General features: G+C 38.4%; 1 protein-coding gene across 2 annotated transcripts in view; it reads left to right on the forward strand.

Annotated features, from left to right (window-relative positions):
• Positions 1-17,769, forward strand: part of LOC149421338 (uncharacterized) — an 83,985-nt gene extending 66,216 nt beyond the window's left edge. For both annotated transcript variants that reach the window (XM_089635958.1, XM_089635959.1), the window contains 3 exons: positions 11,303-12,892; positions 14,241-14,318; positions 15,944-17,769. In XM_089635958.1, coding sequence (XP_089492084.1) covers positions 11,303-12,892; positions 14,241-14,318; positions 15,944-15,961 — 1,686 coding nt within the window. In that variant the 3' untranslated portion in view covers positions 15,962-17,769. The remainder of the gene's footprint in view (positions 1-11,302; positions 12,893-14,240; positions 14,319-15,943) is intronic.
• Positions 17,770-18,417: the final 648 nt, after the last annotated feature.

Here is an 18,417-nt window from a genome sequence, read left to right on the forward strand (position 1 = left end):
TTGTATTTCAATAGTGAATCATAATGTGTTTATTAATTTTGAAACTTAATGTGTTTATTAATTTGAAGTGTGAACGTGAGACTTTTCCCGTACATGCGTTGGTAGGCAGTTAATTCACGTGGAATAGTAATTGGCTAATATCGGATGCAGTAATATTGATGATATGTGGTGGAGTTTTAGCTTATTAATTACTGGGATTTGTGATTTGATCTACAAGTAATTAATCTTCTTGTAATCCATTCGACTTAAAAATGGTTAATCGTTTTGATGTTTCGGTTTTTTCGCGTCTACGGAAACGACATTTATATTTTTAGAATACATTTCAGAGTGACGATGAATTTGACGAGATGACTGACACTGACGAATATCGGATAGATATAGCCTTGTTTAGAGTGGTTGGTCGCTTGCGTGTCCTGAATGCTAATGCAGAATCATGATAAACAAGCGTTAGATTAAATCTGACCACCTATGTCGCGGAACATCTATAGTGTTTATGTTCTATTCTTTTTGGGAACAGAGGGGTGCGTTGGGTCTTCCTGTATTATATTATGCCAACAGTCCTATAGGACTACGAAGCAAAGGTAATTTTATGCGTTTCGTGCATTGTTCTTTTAGCTCTGAAGTTAATACATGGTTATATGCAAATATCCCACTTCAGAGTCGTTACCATAACGTATTCCCAGGTGCCTGAACGGGCGCTTGAGGTTTCCGTGCACTCCGGCTTGAAATAGAATCGCTTCCCTAAGTACCCATCATTTTGTGTTATTATCCCTGACAAATAATATGCTTTTCTCGTGTTATGTTAGAGGCAACGTTTATTTTAAAAGGTTCTCAATGAGCTGAGTCATGCAATAGTAGTTTTTGTGGCGGCCGCAGAAAGGCGCAGGGGTAGGAAGAGGTACCTTACTGCGTACTATAGAAGACATAGAATAAGAAGGTGTGTGATCACGTCCCGGTGGACCCAGCTTCTGCTACTTCACCACGGAAGCGTTACCCTTTTGTACAATACCATTATATCCATTTGTTCCTCACGACTTGTTTCCAATCCGGCGAGAGACGTGATTCAAATCGTGCCTTTTTTATACCGAAAGCTCCACTCGTTGGCTTATAATCAATTTCTGAACCAACTTACTTCCAGCTTTGAATACTAAGTAACTTCGTCCAATAAATCGTGTCAAAATTCTGAATATCAATCGTATGTTTTGGCATGGTAGAAATCTTGGAATATATTCGTTTGTCACCTCGTATTTCCTGAATTGAATTTATTGCGGTGGTATTAAAATTACTTCACGGTCGATCTTTGCCAACTCTTGATGGCGTATTTATTTTCACTGTCAATACACAATGAAGTCGTCAAAGCTTTTTGATGAGACTGGGGATTAAACGAAACTCGATCAGGCTGTGCTTTGTTGGTTTCCTGACAAAGCTTAGGAAGATTCGATTAATTAACTTTTGCTCTCGAAATTTACTTTCTGCGCCGAGTCAATATTATCGTTTAATTTATCGGAAAATAATTTCGCTCGTGCATGCAAGATTGTCTGCGCTTAACGTTTATTAGCTCTCTCGTTAATTTGCTTTATTTATACTCGGATCGATAATAACGCTGAACGTAAAAGTAATTGCACATCTACGTCGTTCACTTCACACTTTTAGCGGCGCAATTCAGCTTCTGTAAAGGATTTCAGTTATAATGAAACGCTTAGACTTATTATTTAACGATCGGAATTCCACACGTTAGACGACAAATGAATATTAAATTATGAAGATGTTGAAAACATTTCCGGGTGTGTGGATTCTAAATTTGTCGTTTCGTCACATGGGCGACGAAGCTTTGCAAACAAATATTAATTTAATTAAATACATACATTCCTTTCAAACTGGAGCTAGCTGCAAGCAAACTCAATGTATTGTATTTGCCGCAGAGGCTGACGTCAAAAGTCCGTACTACGTCGGGCATGTGTTAAGTCGCATTCACGATATGGGCGTCTGACTACTGTTGAACAGTAGCAGCAATTTGTGACAACAAAAGCGACTTCTTTATTGACTGGATAATACGTCAGGATGCACTTGCCTCCCGAATTGCCATCAGAACAGGGTCTTATAAGATAATTTGATAAGGAAGAAGCGAAGATTGTGTGCATTCTCACACAGGACAGTAAAAATAGAACTTCCGTTCTTCGTCAGTTAATATATGATAAACTCATTTAGGTTAATGGACTAATTACTGTTGGTACCCCGCTGCACTGTTCTAATAATATGGAGAAAAAATCTCATTTTATACAGGTGTTCTGGGGTAAAGTTCACAAACTTCGGGTGGTGATTCTACACGATGGTAGAAGTAAAAACGAAAAATAACTTTTTTCAAAATTCCGTTGTTTTTCCCAGACAACAATATTAGTTTCTCCATTTAAAAAATTCCACTTTTGTACCGGAAACTACCTTAAAGCGTTGAATTTCGAAAAAAGTGATTTATCTTTTTTACTTGTACATGATACTATCATGTAGAATCACCTCCCGAAGTTTGAGCACTTTATCCCCGGACACTCTGTATATATGTCGTAAGTAATTCTTCAAAGCTTTTGATGAAAATCATGTTGCAAGCTGAAAATATTTTAATTGAGTTACATTTATGTCAGGCAGAAAAAAGGTGCAAATTTCTTGACGCCCATATCTCGCAGTTTGAGAGTTTTTGCTTCATCACACAGATTTTCTGCTTTGTAAAGAATAAATGATTTGAATTAGCCTCCCAACTCTGACAGTTGTAATGGGCATTAATTGAGTGCCGACTGGAGGACAGATAGAGACAGAGGTGATGGTAGTCAGATAGCGGTGTTGGTAGATGGCTCTATTTCCCGTTGCGGGCGGAAGTAGGAAGTAGACAGAGTAGCCAGTGAAAGGCTCCAGAGATCCTACTGATTGTTCACCCCCAGTCCTCAATCCCCTGTCCCCAGTCCCCTGTCCCCTGTCCCTGGCTACTGGAAGCACAATAAAATGATAATTGCAAATGAGGAACACACACAGTCTGTGTGTATCCGGTGGTTGCGCGTCATGTGTTGCGTCTTTTTGAAACATTTCACTCTATCCCGCGTAGCAATCATTGTTTCATCTATTATTCCGTACAGTGATTTAAAAGGCAGGGGCGTCTCGTGCCTGCGTTAATTCTAAAAGACTGACTGATAAAATGTACTTAATAATTTATGTTGCAGCTTATTTGTATGATTTTAGAAATTTCATTTTAGCCTTTACAAATAACCTGAAACTCGTAATTTTCATTTTATTTATTGTTTATTAAGAATATTTGTGTATCACTCTGTTAACTGAATCACTTAACAGAGTGATACACAAATTATACATAATGATAATATAAACTTTTTTTACATAAGCTCCACGCAGGAGGCACTGAGAAAAATAATTTATGAATTAATGAGTGACAGATATTTGAATTCGTCCCTACCTCTGCGGTGCAACGCGTTGGGTCGAGAGAGTCCTGCTGGAGTGGTAAAAATATCTCGCTCAACTAGTCCCATATCCGGCCCGCCAAACAGTAGGTGCGCAGACGCATCCGCCACCAAGACCAAGCAATCCTCACCCCCATAAACCTGGGCACCCCTGCTAAGTCACCAAACGCAGCGAAACACTTGGGGTGACCAATGGCAGAGGTGTTGATTGTCCCCGGGCGGCGGTACCCATACTCGCCTTCCGAATTTGAATAATAGTTACTAAAAGTCATGTTCCAATATTTTTTGGAAAGTAAAAAAGGCGACTGGATCAATCTAAATATTTAAATGTTTGTTCTTTATTTTCCTTCTATCACCTGCCTCCACTGTTGACAGGAAACCCGCTCTAGCGGTATATTGCTACAGTATACTGTCCGAATGTTTCGGGTTCGTTCCCTTAACAGTTCGAAATATATTTACAGTTTTTTATGCAAAATATTCGTTGGAAATGTAATTAATATTCTCACCTTTCTTTCGTTATCTGATAATATTAGTTTTATGTTGTCAAAATTTCCCCACTTGCTGCGCAGTTATTTATATAATACATTATCCAAATGAGTCATGAGCAAAGTAAATAGTTCTACACGGAAAATGTATTATCTTCGTGATACGACAAAAAGTTGACACATTAAATTCGTGTGAAAATGACATCAAATAAACGACTCTCGTTTCTCGCTTTGGGTTGGGTTCAGGGAGTGGGTGTCTCCAGTGTATCGTTACCAAGGAATCATAATGTATTCCAATACAAACAATAATTCGTAGATATGTATGAAGATACGGAGAATATGTTAAACGGACCACTTCATTATAAAGCTGTGTGCACTTTTTTATCGTACAAGATCGGAAACGCTCATTTCGTTTTAATTATACTACTGCTAACAAGTGTTGATGCATATCTCTCCTCGGAAAACCTCGTTTGTTCTATTGAACGACTCCTAATGAATGGTTGTGTTTGCTCGGCGATTATGTGTAGTTATTCGGACGTTTCATCGAGGATCTGACGTTGATTAATAATTTGTATGAATGGGCGGTTCCCTTCATGTTTTGGTCAGGGATGGCCGAGTACGGTAAGGAGAACGACGCATTTATTCGCTTTGGGCATGGCTCGTGGCACGTGCCGACACTGTCAGCATCGCCAACATGGCCAACATGTCGCCCGAATACATTTTCTCCAACATTAGATAAGGCAACATTTTTGACATGACGACATTTTTGACATAGCGACAACCCCTCCACAAAAGGATCGATGGAGTGACGCACGTATACCCATTGCCCAGTCGTCTTAATCATTCTATGAGGCACAGGAAAGTCCATAAAACCGACATCGACAAACAAAATAATAAAGTGAAAAGTCAGAGCCCTACTCTCACAGTGGTTGTTCATTTCGGCCAAGGACAGTGTATTATTATTTCTTCATACAATTGGAACGCAAAAATAAATATTTATTTATTTTTTGTCAGTGGGTAGAGTTGAACTCGGGCAAAGAAATTGATATGCATACTGATTATTATTATTATGAATCACGGTATTGTGCGTTATCAGGCGTGACTTCCTCGTTTCGCTCGGTGACAGATATTTAAGCTTTAGCAATGTTGAATACAATCATAACCATGCATATATCGGTAAATTTTACAATGTGTTTTACCTAAAGACGGATTATACAGAGAAAATCAAAATTAATTACTTTGGCGTACCTATTTGAGAAGTTATTTTGTGGTAATATTCTGAGATATGTGTACATCCGTTTGTCATATCTTTATCTCGTATTCTTGTGATTTCCTGTCTCATCTGTCGCTACACTTAATAATATACTTCGCTATCTCTTGAATAATGCGTTGTCATCTGTCAGGCCCTAGAATTCGTAGGATTTTCAAGTGATACATTATTTATTCATAAAATATATTATAAGATATATTACGCGTTCCCCTGCGTGCGTACGTTGAAACCGACGGAAATTTTCTAGATCATAAATTTTAATGTCCGAAGAGCTACAGTGCACGGTGGACAATTATCTATAATTTTATTCAATGATCACATCCTTAACGCATAATTGTAAATAACCCATAACCATAGATATTTATTTAATTTGAATTATGAATATTACGTATTGAGTTTTGGGACTCGCATCTCAAAAGCCAGTAGCTACCTTGATTACGTGAAAGCGTTACGTGTAAACAACTGTGTACCTCAAGTTAGAGTTATTAGAGTAGCAAGTCGAGCGACTTTTTTTTCATGCGCGTCATTTCCAGTAACATTAATTTCCCTTTTCCTCCTTATGTCTGAACGCACGCCCTTCATCGCGGATGTTTTTTTATGCAATCGAAACAAAGGAAATTTAAACTTCTTTCATGTTACAACTTATGTCTAATGTGGTTCCGTCCCCTCGGGTTTCTTTACCCCTTTCGGTACACAAGTTAGCATGTTTGCGAAGGGTTGAGTTACAAATGCAGGCACCGTGGTAATAACACTTTGGCTGTGTGCTTTTCAATTTCCCCCAGGCTCTTTGGTATACCGGCGAGTGTCTCGGGCTCGCTGTGTTTGCCTGTGTCAACGGAATGCTAAAGGTCGCAAATTGAATTTAAAACTATCAATACCCTCGCTCGCTGTATCTTTCATCACCATCGATGTAACCCCGATGTTGAGATTTCCTTCTGTCATCTGCGGTACATTTAAGCCTTCTTCTTTGACGTCATTCCTTCGCTTTCTACATTGTCTTCCTGGTGATTTTCTTTCTCTTCAGGATCAATCTCACAAATTTCACTCCTCTGTGGCGGTCCGAATACAATTTTACGTTTCACGATGAATATTATCAGTTTACAGGGCTCGGTTCAAATCTTGGCCATTGGATGTGAAGGAATCTCGTCTTCTTCCGAACAGTTTTCTCAGAAACAAAAAAAAAATTCAACATACACAAAATAACACTAACAGACCAGTTAGACAAGCGTACAAAGAAAACATAAAAACTCCGACAGTAAATTCAAGCTTTGGACAGAGACACTACCAATACCATGCTATATAAAAGCTTTCAACAGTGTAAAACTTGAAAGTAAAATGGAGGAAAATAAAAATAAATTCACAAACAAAATTACAAAATGGATTAAAGAACAAAAAAGACAATATTACCAAAATGTCATAGCATAAAAAAAAAATGAAGGCCTCAGCACGGGCAAGCCACCCAGTGAGGCCAACATTACTGAAAAACTTGAAATGTAAAAAATATTGTACCAAATAAAAATTTAAAAAAAATCATTGACTCGATAACTTTTAGTTCATTGATTGCCACCTTTTTGAAGCAGGCTAGGTAAGTCTGTGATTGTATATCTAATATTAAAGCTGTATGATTACGTACCGCACTGAAGCCCTGAAATTTGAAACCAAACTTTACATGTAATATCGGTTTGAATACTTGTGCAGCACACAATAAAGCAATTAATTACAATCAGGTTTTTGTATGCTAGTACACACCTAGCATAGACGCAGACGCAGAGTTATTGCGTATTGAAAGTATTTGCCTAGCTCTCCAACGCCACCCCTATGATTAATAGTATGCTCCTATGTCGGGCCCGTCATATTATACGCAGACCTCCCCCCCACGGGACAAGTCACCCCCACCCTTACCACCCAGACACGCTATCCATCCGCACCTCCACACCTCTGTCTGCTCGTGTTTGTTTTGTCCCATCGGCCGCCATTATTTGCTGCAAGGTCTGTAGTCTGTACTGTCTGTCGTAGTTTGTACTGTCTGTCGTAGTTTGTACTCTACAGTCTGTACTGGCACTTACTAGCCGATAGCTAGGCCAACTGGGCTGATAAACAGTACGCTGCTAGCTGCTAGGTGCAGGGAAGTAATATTGCCGATATCGACACCGCTAGAAAGTACACACAAACAAGATTAGTTCTTGTTCCTGTCTCTATCTGTCTGGACAAACACAGATAAATAATACCTGTCATTTGTTGTTTTAATAATGTTTGTTTTATGAAAAATACAATTTTTAGAATTTTTATCTTGCCATTTATTTGATTTTAAAGCCCTCCTGTGAACAAAGTTGATAAGTTCTAAAAAACAAACCGGATTTAATTAGTTTTTTTTACGAGTTGCGCCATTTCCCTCATTTCGGGACGTTTGTATTCAGATGATGACCCAAAGAAAATGTAAACACTGGCGCTACAAATATGTTCCCGTTTCCTTGCCAAGTTTTTTTCTCATAATTGATTTTGGAAATTCGCGCATCTATCACCACTTAAAATGTCAACATAAACAAGCCGACCTCCATAGCCCCGTGTTATATGAATTTGACTGACTCGACGTCGCTGGTTTGATTCCACGCGACGCAACAATATATTTATACGGATTTTTCATGTGATTTTTCATCACACACCAAATATATTTTTTGCAGTCAAAAGAGCAAACGAAATCAATTGTGACCATAATAATATTTCGGGCTTTTGGATTGATGTCTTGATATTTGTTGGCACTTATATTTTATAGTTCATGCGTCGCACGCCTCTGAAAGTCAGGACCACGGAGGACCCTCCGTGGTCAGGACGGAGATATGGGCATTGACAGATTAAGGTGTTGTGTTCAAGACCTAACTTAACCATTATATTAAATTAAATAACTCTAATTAGGTGATCTTTGTACTGAAGTTAATAAGATTGGTTATTGATTATAAGTCATATTGACAATCAAATTTGCGAATGGTTAAGTTTTTACTTTCAATATTCATTACACGTTGATAATAACATAAAATTAATTTGTCATTTATTATTATGACTGGTAACTGGTAGTTGCATTAATAATGATATCGATGTATTGAATACACTTTTTGTAGGAGACTCACATTGAACATTCCAAATATGACCATGTAACTAAATATTCACAATAGAATAACATACATTATGTGTAGTATTTGGATGGCCTTACCTTGCTGCTGCGTAATTGGATATGGTTTTGGGTGTCGATACTCGCCGAAATGTTTACTATCGTATTTATGATATGTGCCCCGGATGCATTTGCATTCGATCTATCTAAATAACGCCGATGTTCTCAACATTGTCATGTAGTTAATATTTTAATTAATTTTATCTTACATAATTAGGTAGGAATGTTCCCGTGGGTGTTAAGTCTATCTGTGGGCAATCCTCCAAAACTGGTGTGCTGGATTAATAAGTAAATGTTTGCCTCATAAGCTACTTTTCTTCCATTTGTTTTTTCGACAAAATAAACATTCTGAACAAGGTTTTTGGCAACGCAAGGACGTATATTTCAGCTGATTTTAAATATCAAATTCTACGTTGCAGAAGATGCGCGCGTGTAGCCATTACGCAGTTTTCTCCATCCAAGACGTTATTGATAGTTGTTCGTTAGAATAAAGTAGCTCTAATACTTGTTAACCGCAAACTCAAGGTCAAATGAAATTCAGTGAAGCGAGGATTTACACTCCAATAAACCCATCGATATCACCTTGTCGCTCAGTGTAGAATTCAGATAACCACGCCCTTAGAGGAAATAGATACTGCTCTGTAAATGTACAATGTATGACTTTATTTACGTACAGCTGCTATCTGCTCTGCTATCCGTGCCTTGTTTATACGTTATCCAATTTGTTTCTCATCGAAATACAACATAGCTGGGGCTGGGGCTGGGTGCGGTACTGGAGTTTACCATACTTCATCCTCACCAGATCTCGCTGCTACGTAATGCGAATGACATTGTTTCGTTTCATTTATTTCCAACGCCTTAATCCTTTAATTTTGTATGATGGTCACATTGTATCTGAAATACACGAATTGCTGATATGCGTTGTAGCGATTAAAATATATCAACAAGGCCACTTTTTTAATGACTTGGATATTCCGTGAAGAAATTGGCATCTCCGCTAATAGCTTTTCCTCGAGTATTCCAGCGTTTAATCGCATCCTCTATATGTATATCTGTACAATCGTATGATGCGAAGTCCGTCGCGCGTCGGTTGTTGGTTCAGAAATATGAATAACTCCTCGGTGTAGGCGGCTGCGGCGCGGTTTTCGGAGGGGCGTCCTCGCGCCTCGTCTCCATGCTACGTCAATGACAGACCCCAACCAACCAACCTACTCGACTATTAAAAACATGGAATCTGGTGTTAGATTTAGAACGGCCTTGGGGTACCCGAAAACACGACGCAAAACGGTACATAGGAAGACGGTATATAGGGAAGTGTTGCTGTTGATCCTCGGGTGGCGCGTGTTGACAACCCAATGAAATATGCTACCAACTTTGCAGTAGGCTGGTATCTAGTTCCTTGCCTCGCTATTGTATTGTCTCGCAAGTGTCGATTGAATGTCGATCGTGGGTTCGACGAGAGAGATGCTGGGCGTGGAAAGATGCATTTAGGGAGAGCAGAGTGGGCTCCGCACCGCGTAGGGGCAACAACCAAACTTCGACAGGAAACCAGTCAGCCAGTCTGGGATGCGGAGGCGGATGCATTATCCAATTTATGGAGCAATCAATTGCATATTTAAGTATCGCCTTGAGAAAGTAATTGTCAGTCAGCATCCATCAAGACACCCAAAGGTTGCCGTTCCCGGACGGCCAAGGTTCGGCTTCTTCCATCAATCTCGCTGTGTATGATTGCGATCGGTGGTGCATATCGGGACTATCGACTATATCGTATCGAAGTGTGTGACATTCTCGGCCGTATTGCCTATTGGCTGTGCTTGTAACTTGTTACTTGTAACCCTATACTCCAGGCTGGCCGACTGCGTCGCGTCTATACGGATAAAAAGTATTTGACTAAAAATGCGAAAATAAATCAGCGTCAAAAAATCTATATAAATTGGTCCCGGACTGCAGTGCATGTTCAGTGTTCGTCGGAACTTTGCGCCAGCGCTCTCTGAAAGCAAGCAACCCACCAAGCAAGCAACCCACCTACATCTACATTGGCTCGCCTTGCCTTGCATGGTCCCTCGATCTGTTCTGTTCTCGTCTTCATTAGTTCGCGCTATCTTCTACTAGATCGGCCGCTTCTCTTTATCTCCCTCATCATGAGTTCACTCGAGGTACAGTGGATGCTTTACTCAATCTGTGATTTTAACATTAACAAGTGATTGTGTTCAAAAGTTTAATTATCTTTACATTTTACTTTAAACAATGTGAAATAAATTAAAGACCTTCTGCAAATGAAGCTGATCGCGTACAATAATAGTTTATTCAGTGCATTTATTATTTATCTTATTTTTTATTTTATTTTGATGTAAACTTATTGGTCTTCATTTTGAATGGTTTTCGTATAATTTAACTTATGTACTGGGGGTCTCTTTTAAATGTAACTATTGAGGAATATTCGAGTATATTGTATATTCCCACTCCGAATTATTTTAAACCCACTTTCCACTTAGTGCTATCCTGGAAATTTATATTCTCAATTAGGAACTCTTCCAAATAGACCATTGATAATTTATTTTAATTTACATTCTCATGTGGTTTATCAGTTTAAAACTAAGATTAATTGACTTTTTTTTTAACATTTTTGAGAATTTTTTACAGAATTTTTTTGAACATTTTTTACAGAATTGAAACTATGCTTGAAAAAAAGTGGTGGGAGCCTTTCTCTTCCCCATCTCCTTCCCCTCCACACTACCTTGAGCCTCACAACATACCCCCAATTAGGGAAGCCATAGTCTCACTGGGTCCAGACGTTTCAAATAAAAAAAATCGATATTCATTAACCTTTTGAATATTTCTCAGCTTTCCCCTTTTATTAATCATAGCAATAACAATAATAATAATTAATCTTAATGTTAAATATTTTTATAATTTGTTTCAGGTTGCTGAAGCTACCGCAGTAGCGGTTGCTGCCGGCGATGTAGCCGCAGCCGCAATCAAGGCAGAGATCCCCGCCATGGACGATGAGGTGACAGTGTGCGATGACTCGGAGCGCGCCAACGACAAGGCCCCCGAAACCCCGGTGACCGAACCCCTGACAAATGGCAGCAGCGCCCCTGAGACGCCAAAGGAGGAAGAAGTCAGGCAAAAGGGAGACGTCGTGGAGGTCCAGCCCATTGTCGCCGAGAAGGTTCCCGAAGTCGAAGCCAAGGTTCCCGAAACTCCTAAAGCCGAAGAGAAGCCCGAAACACTCGCTGTCGATTCTTTACCAATCAACGGTCTGAAAATTGAAGATTCAGTTCCGGAAGTAGTAAACATTCCCGCCGAAGTGGAAGTGCCAGCGCCGGTAGTCGTGGCTGAGAAAATCGAAGAAGTAGCAATTGTTTCCGAGAAGGCTCCTGAGCCCGTGGAAGAAACGCCCGCCCCCGCAGTAGTTCCCGAGCCCGAGGTTTGTGTTGTGGCCGGGAGCGTGGAGGTCCTGGCGCCCCCCCTTCCCTCGTGTCCTCCGCCCTCCTCCCTCACTGTGTTTGCAGAATCAACTATGGCACCGCTAGTAGACACCCCTGTAGCCAACCTGCCTGTTGTAGATGTAGAAGCCTCCCTCCCTCCTGCCCTCGAGGAGGCCCCTGTATGTGAAATCACTCCTGTAAATAACTTGCCTACCGCTTTACCTAATGAAATTGCTCCTCTGCCTTTGGTGTTGGATGTTCCCGCAAGTGACGCAAATATTCCTTCTCTAGATGACGTGATAGCTCCTGCTCCAGTCAGCGATGATACTAAAACAAGTGAATCTCCGTCAATAGAAAACATTGCTGTAGTGTCCCCTAGTGAAATAATCACGCCCGATCCTTCTTCAATCATAGAAACTCCCGCTTCAAACCCATCCGTTGAAATTCCATCGAGCCCCAGTGATGTCGTAGTTGAGGAAGTCATTAAACCCGCCCAAGTGGTTTCTGCTGTCCAATCTTCTCCTATTGCCTCCCAACTTCTCGAACCAGTATCAGATGTTCCCGTAAACTCCGAAATTCCTCAGACTATCGAATCCGTCGAAAAGATTCCCGAACCGGATGACCTTCCCTTACCTGCTCCCATTTCCGCCGAAGATGAAATAGAAAAAGCCGTAACTGAACCTGTGTCGACCTCGGTAGATAGCGTATTACCCACAATTGAAAACGCTATGGACTCGCCAGTTCTCCAGAGAGCCCTCTCAGACTTGGACGTTTCAGCGGCGGAACCCCAATCTGACTCCTTCCCCCCCCCACCGCCTCCCGAATCATGCCCGGAGTCTATGACAGAACTTTCAGTATCCGAATCCCTCCCGCCTCCCTTATCGGAGAACTCTCTCCCTGACACGGTGGTGAACAGTCCCAGCTCCGAGACCGTGGAGCTGCCCTCCAAGGAGCAGGTCCCTCCGCCGCAGGAGGTAGAGCCCAAAGAGCCGGAACAGGCCAAGGAAGCAGAAGTAGTACCCGCTCCGGTGGAGCCATCGGGAGACGCCGAGCAAGCCAAGCCGCCCACTGAATCAGCTCAGGTGAATAGCACGTGAATGGAACTATTATGTTTGTTTGTGCGTGTCTGCTGGCTAGAGATACATTAACTAATATTAATCTAGTAATCATGTCGAGAGAGCACTAAACATCGTCGCCCCTGTCCGTTGTCCGTTTGTTTCATTAACACAATGGTTTCTGCATGATTAGCAGATTTCATGTTTGTAGTGAGAGACCGTGTGAGAATAATCATTAATGTTCTGATTCCTCCCGTCCCTTCCTCAACATCACCCTCACTGTCACCCTCACCGTCACCCGTCGTCACAGGACACTACAGCAAATATATACATTTTATTCTTGAATGCTTCTTAGAACATCAAGATGCGTCGATTCATAATCTTTCATTATTTATCTTATTTCCAGGTGTCATTATCATAGTTGTGTTGTAATAATCAATCTTATTGTATTTATAGTGTAATCTGAATCTAGTGTTTAAATTAAATTACTTATTGTTAAAATAGTTTTACCCCCCTTTTCTATTTATCATGCAATTTTAAATTACTTTTACTTCATCTCAAATCATATGGACCAGCGTCATATCATTTACAGTTATTTCCTGGGTTGAATTGCTTCCCTTTTCCCTAATTTCCGTAATTAGTTGCCATCCTTTTCTTTAGAGCAATTATTATTCGACTTATCATTTTGGATACGTATTTCATACTACTTTTCTTGGCCTATTGCCAGTTACCAATAGAGTCTTCACATTATTTGTTACAATATGAAGGCAAGGAATCTGTGCCAGAAAGTTTTTCTTAGGTTCCTAAACCACACATTTGTAATAATTTTTGCTGTGCCGATCCCCACAGACCTTTAAATTATACTGAAGTGCTTTGCATGTTATGGAGTTTCCTATTAATAATAATTATTATTTACTTTAAATACATACCTACAAGCATAATCCACCACATACCAGGAATATGAAGATAACATATTAGCATTGATTTGAGAGGAACCTACGAATATATATCAAGTATGGTGGGATCTTACTATTTTTTTTATAAATTATTTTTCTGGAAGGAGTATTTGCATTTCTGTTGGGTAACAATAACAATAATTGCTTGTACTTACAATAATTGCTTCGACTTACAATAACTTTTAAGATAAATTGAGATAATTTTGTATTATGGTCTCAATTGTTTTGTATTTTAGTATGCATGCGCTAAAGGTAATCAGATAGAAGCTTAAGGCATTAACTCACTGCTTCCTTATTGATAAAGAATAAAAATATTTCATTTTTGAATATTATTTGAATGTAATGTTTGATTGAGCACTTTTAACACTGGTGTTTTGATTGATTTATTGAATGTCTCGTTTATGAATGTGTATTTTTAGGTGGAGAAAGTAAGCGAGGTGGCAGAAGTACCTGCCGCCGTCCCTGACGTAGTTGCCACAGAATCAGCCCCCACAGTGGTACGTTCTATCCTCTGATGCGTTATATTTACAAACATGTACTTGTATTTCCTTTACTATTTCACCACATTCACTATTCTTGGATCCTGTGCGTTTCTGCAAAAGAGCCTTCTACGAAAATATGAAAAAAAAAAAAAACGATTTAGGTGAGCGACATTCCGGTGAAAATCTTGTGTAGAATGAGGCCCTCCTCTCTACAATGAAATTTCACATTTTTTACAAAAGATCAGTCATTTTTATTTATTTATTAATCCTAAAATAGTTCCACTTCATGTGATCTAATATACCAAACGAAGGTACATTTTTACTTTTAATGTATACTTTGCTCATTTCTTGTACTTATTTTTACATTTTTCTTTAAATATGCTTTATCTAGGTTCACTTTTAATTTCACTCGGAACTAAGCTATACATTTGGATCCTTTAATACAATAAACAATTCTGTGTTTTGATTTGTTCAATCTTTTGAGTCTAATTTGATTAGATTATGCTGAGGACATAACTTTTTGGAATTTTTGGAAAATACTGAATAGTACCAAAGTGTGAAATGTCAATGTTTGCGGCCGGCTGAAAGGTTAAGTGCTAGGTGGCGAAGGGCAGACCCTGAGTCAAATGGCGCCTGGTGCTAGCAAAAACCTCAAAGGAGCTGTATTACGTGTTAGATATTGTCAACGCCTTGGATCCATGGCGGCTTGGCATGTCGGCTCCTGGAGTGGACATATCCAATTGTGCCTGCACAAGGCCGTGTCAACTACTGCCATTTAAATAAATTATGAATTGTACTGAATTATGTCTCGTGTCATGCCACCGACCCCATTACATACGTTTTACCCACTTTTTTCACTTTGAAAGCTCAAAACTTAATAATTTTTGGAGATTTTGAAAAACTAATTTTACTGTCGTTGATTACTTTTAAAATACGATACATTTTCAACAAAATAAAAAGTTAGTAGATGACCTCATTCAATACACAATCAGTATCCATCTACTTTTTTACACACTATTTATTTATCAATTATATTTAACCCTACAGGCTAATTTGTTCGCTTTCGGGAACAACTCATAATATGGTCTCATTGAAATCAAGTAAAATTAGTCTATTATTATAAAATAATGTAGTCATTTTAATATTTGCATTAAAAATTTCAGAAATAGGTATATATGTTTATTTCTAATTATAAAATTTGAAAGTGTATTTTATCACATTTCAAAAACAGTTTTCAATTTTTGGATACATTCTGAAATATTCCATTTATTTGTATTTTATTGCAAAGCGGAAATAGTCTAGTAGAGGCCTGAGGAGTTAATGAACAATTGAGTTTAGTATAGAAGTATTTTTAATCGAGATTTGTATTCTGAAACTAATAATGTATGAACATTTGTACCCAGTCAACGAGTCCGCAATATTTGCAAATTGCTACCAAAATCATGTATGTACCTACTATGAATAATAATGCAAATGAAATGAGAAGAATCCTTGCAACCTACACCTTCCACTAGAGGTTATTGACAAATAATAGTGATTATTCATTGATTTAGAACAATATCTGATGGTACCGATTCAATCTTATGACTATTGTAAATTTGTGTTTTCTCTGATCTAATATTGTATTTTGTTGTTTGCAGGTTTCTGCAGCGGAGTAAATGGAGCATTTAAGATTAAGGGTTGGTTGTGTACAGGAAACAATGAAAAGTTGTTTAGACAAAATTGCGCATTTTAAATTCCAAACCACGCGAGGACAACACAACCCCAACATATTTGTTACACAACAAACTGATCATCTTCATCTGCGCTAAGACTGAGTGGTGATCTTTTACCATAATTAAATTTAAATTCTGAAATTGCTGCCAAAAACATATTTATTATGGTTAATTATTACTGGACCCAAATGTTTCAGTAACAGATAATTGTTTAGATTAACAATTTTGGAAAATTTTACATTAGTTGTAACAGGACATGAGGCTATCAGCGCAGGCAGTTCCAGTTGAGTGTAGCAGTGGTAGAGGTGTTCACCATGTTCTCTAACTTGGGCCCGCGCTACTTAAGTCTTCAAACACCATTTCTAATTAATGTGTCATTAATATTTTATGAAGTGCGCAAATTTATCAGTGGTCTTAATATGAATACTCTCTAAGATATTATAATGGAAAAAAAACACTAATTTTAATTTTTTTTTTAGTTACTAAGTAAATTTCTGTATGTATGAAAATTCATCCTGTCTGAAAAATATGTATTTTATTTTATCGTTTATTCTTTTCATCTCTCAATGATGTTTTATTATGGATTTATTCAAATATATATGTTATTTTGTGTATAAAGTGAATGCATGGAAAATTGTCTATGGTTAGGTTATAATTTTATTTTCAACATCAAAAATATTGGATTGGACATCTTTTATACGAACAATTTGCGTAACCTTTTATGATTTCAATCTTCTCACTTGAATTGAAATGTTGGGTACTGTTGGTTAGTTTGTTACATGAACATGGCATGTTATAAATGTTACATGTTACGAATGCGATCAGACATCGCCAACTTAGAAATAATTATATACATACATATGAAACTCTGGGCGAGAATTATTGGAAAATGAATTATTAAGTAGAATAAAAATATGATAAATGAAATTTGTCAGTTTACTTGGAGCAGGTGCTATTTGTACGCCGGTGTAACAGAGGAAGGAGAAACTGAAGCAGTGATAGTGGCGGTGGAACTGTGGCCAACTGATGTTCAACATGCGTCTATATTCTGTGTGCATTATATCAACCTGAATTAACATTAAACACTCTTTGTAATGGATACGCTGTAAATTGAGCATCGAGCATGTTTTGTACTATTTGAGATAAAAGTGTAGAACTCTCTTCCAATGTAAGTTTAAAGTAGAGATAAATATCATCATTTGTAATTTTATACAATAATTATCCAAAAGTAGATGCTAGAAAATAATTTGAACATTTAACCCGTGGATATGTGAACAAGGAACATGGAACATTATGTGTGCGTGTAGACATTCCATAGAATAATATCCCATCCCATTAATTACTTGATATGTGGCTGATTCCTAATTATTGCCATTTGCCATATAAATCTAAGTCATGCCCTTGGAATACCAACAAACATACAAACAAACCTTGGCGGCAGTTTAGCTTTTTACTCACCGCTTCTTTGTGAACTCAGTTCTGTTCTGAAATATGATTAGTATGGCAGCTTGTGGACCTGATGCTCCCAAATCAACCGTGCGAGAATTCCCTACAACTATATTAGAAGGAAATGTTGGTAATATGTGTTTCTAAAGCGTTTAGAAAATATACAAATGTTATTCTTTGGCGTTGATCATCTATAATTTATGCACCTACATTTTATGTAATAAACTTTTTCCCCCTCTGGGCTCTATCAATATAACGTAAGTGTCGATGTGTGGATGTCTCTTATAAATACACTTGAAAATATCTCTCTCTTGTTTTATTACCATACCTTTCTCTCCGCTAACCCTTCCATTGCTCCTGCCAGCACTGCTCTCCATTTCGGAGCATCTGATTTACTTCTTTCAATTATATATTATGTTTGCAGGATTTGACACAAACATAATATGAAATTAAACCTAATGTTTATGATGCACAATAATCGAGAATACTTAAAGCGCAATACATATGCACGATGATGTACGGGCGAGAGAAGACTCTCGCCCGCACCCTCATGTCGCTTGAAGTCCCAAAAGGGAACCTTTAAGAGTCGGCCATGTGTGAATGTGGTGCAGACTTATTCCCTTTCGAAGGGTTAGTTTAGAATAGAAACAATGTTTGGATCATTTCTGTAGCGCCGTTTTTGTGCAAATCACCTCAAGAGTGCTTTACAATTTAATTTATATGTAAGTTATGGTAAGTATACAAATTAGAACTGAGTCACGAATTACGGGAAGGGAACGAAGCAACTGCATGTGGCGTTTCACGCTATTTGCGGTTGCTACGGTCCTTTCCAATAAGATGAGGTTCGGCTCGCGTATGGATACGTAGCATAACCTATATATACCCTATCACTTAGACATATAACTTCTCACAGTTAAAATTTATTACTATGTAGTGGCTTAGAACTAAGATTA

This window comes from Hesperophylax consimilis, chromosome 9 (assembly GCF_061612785.1).
Source record: "Hesperophylax consimilis isolate HC1 chromosome 9, BYU_Hcon_1.0, whole genome shotgun sequence".
NCBI classification, from domain to species: Eukaryota; Metazoa; Arthropoda; class Insecta; order Trichoptera; family Limnephilidae; genus Hesperophylax; species Hesperophylax consimilis.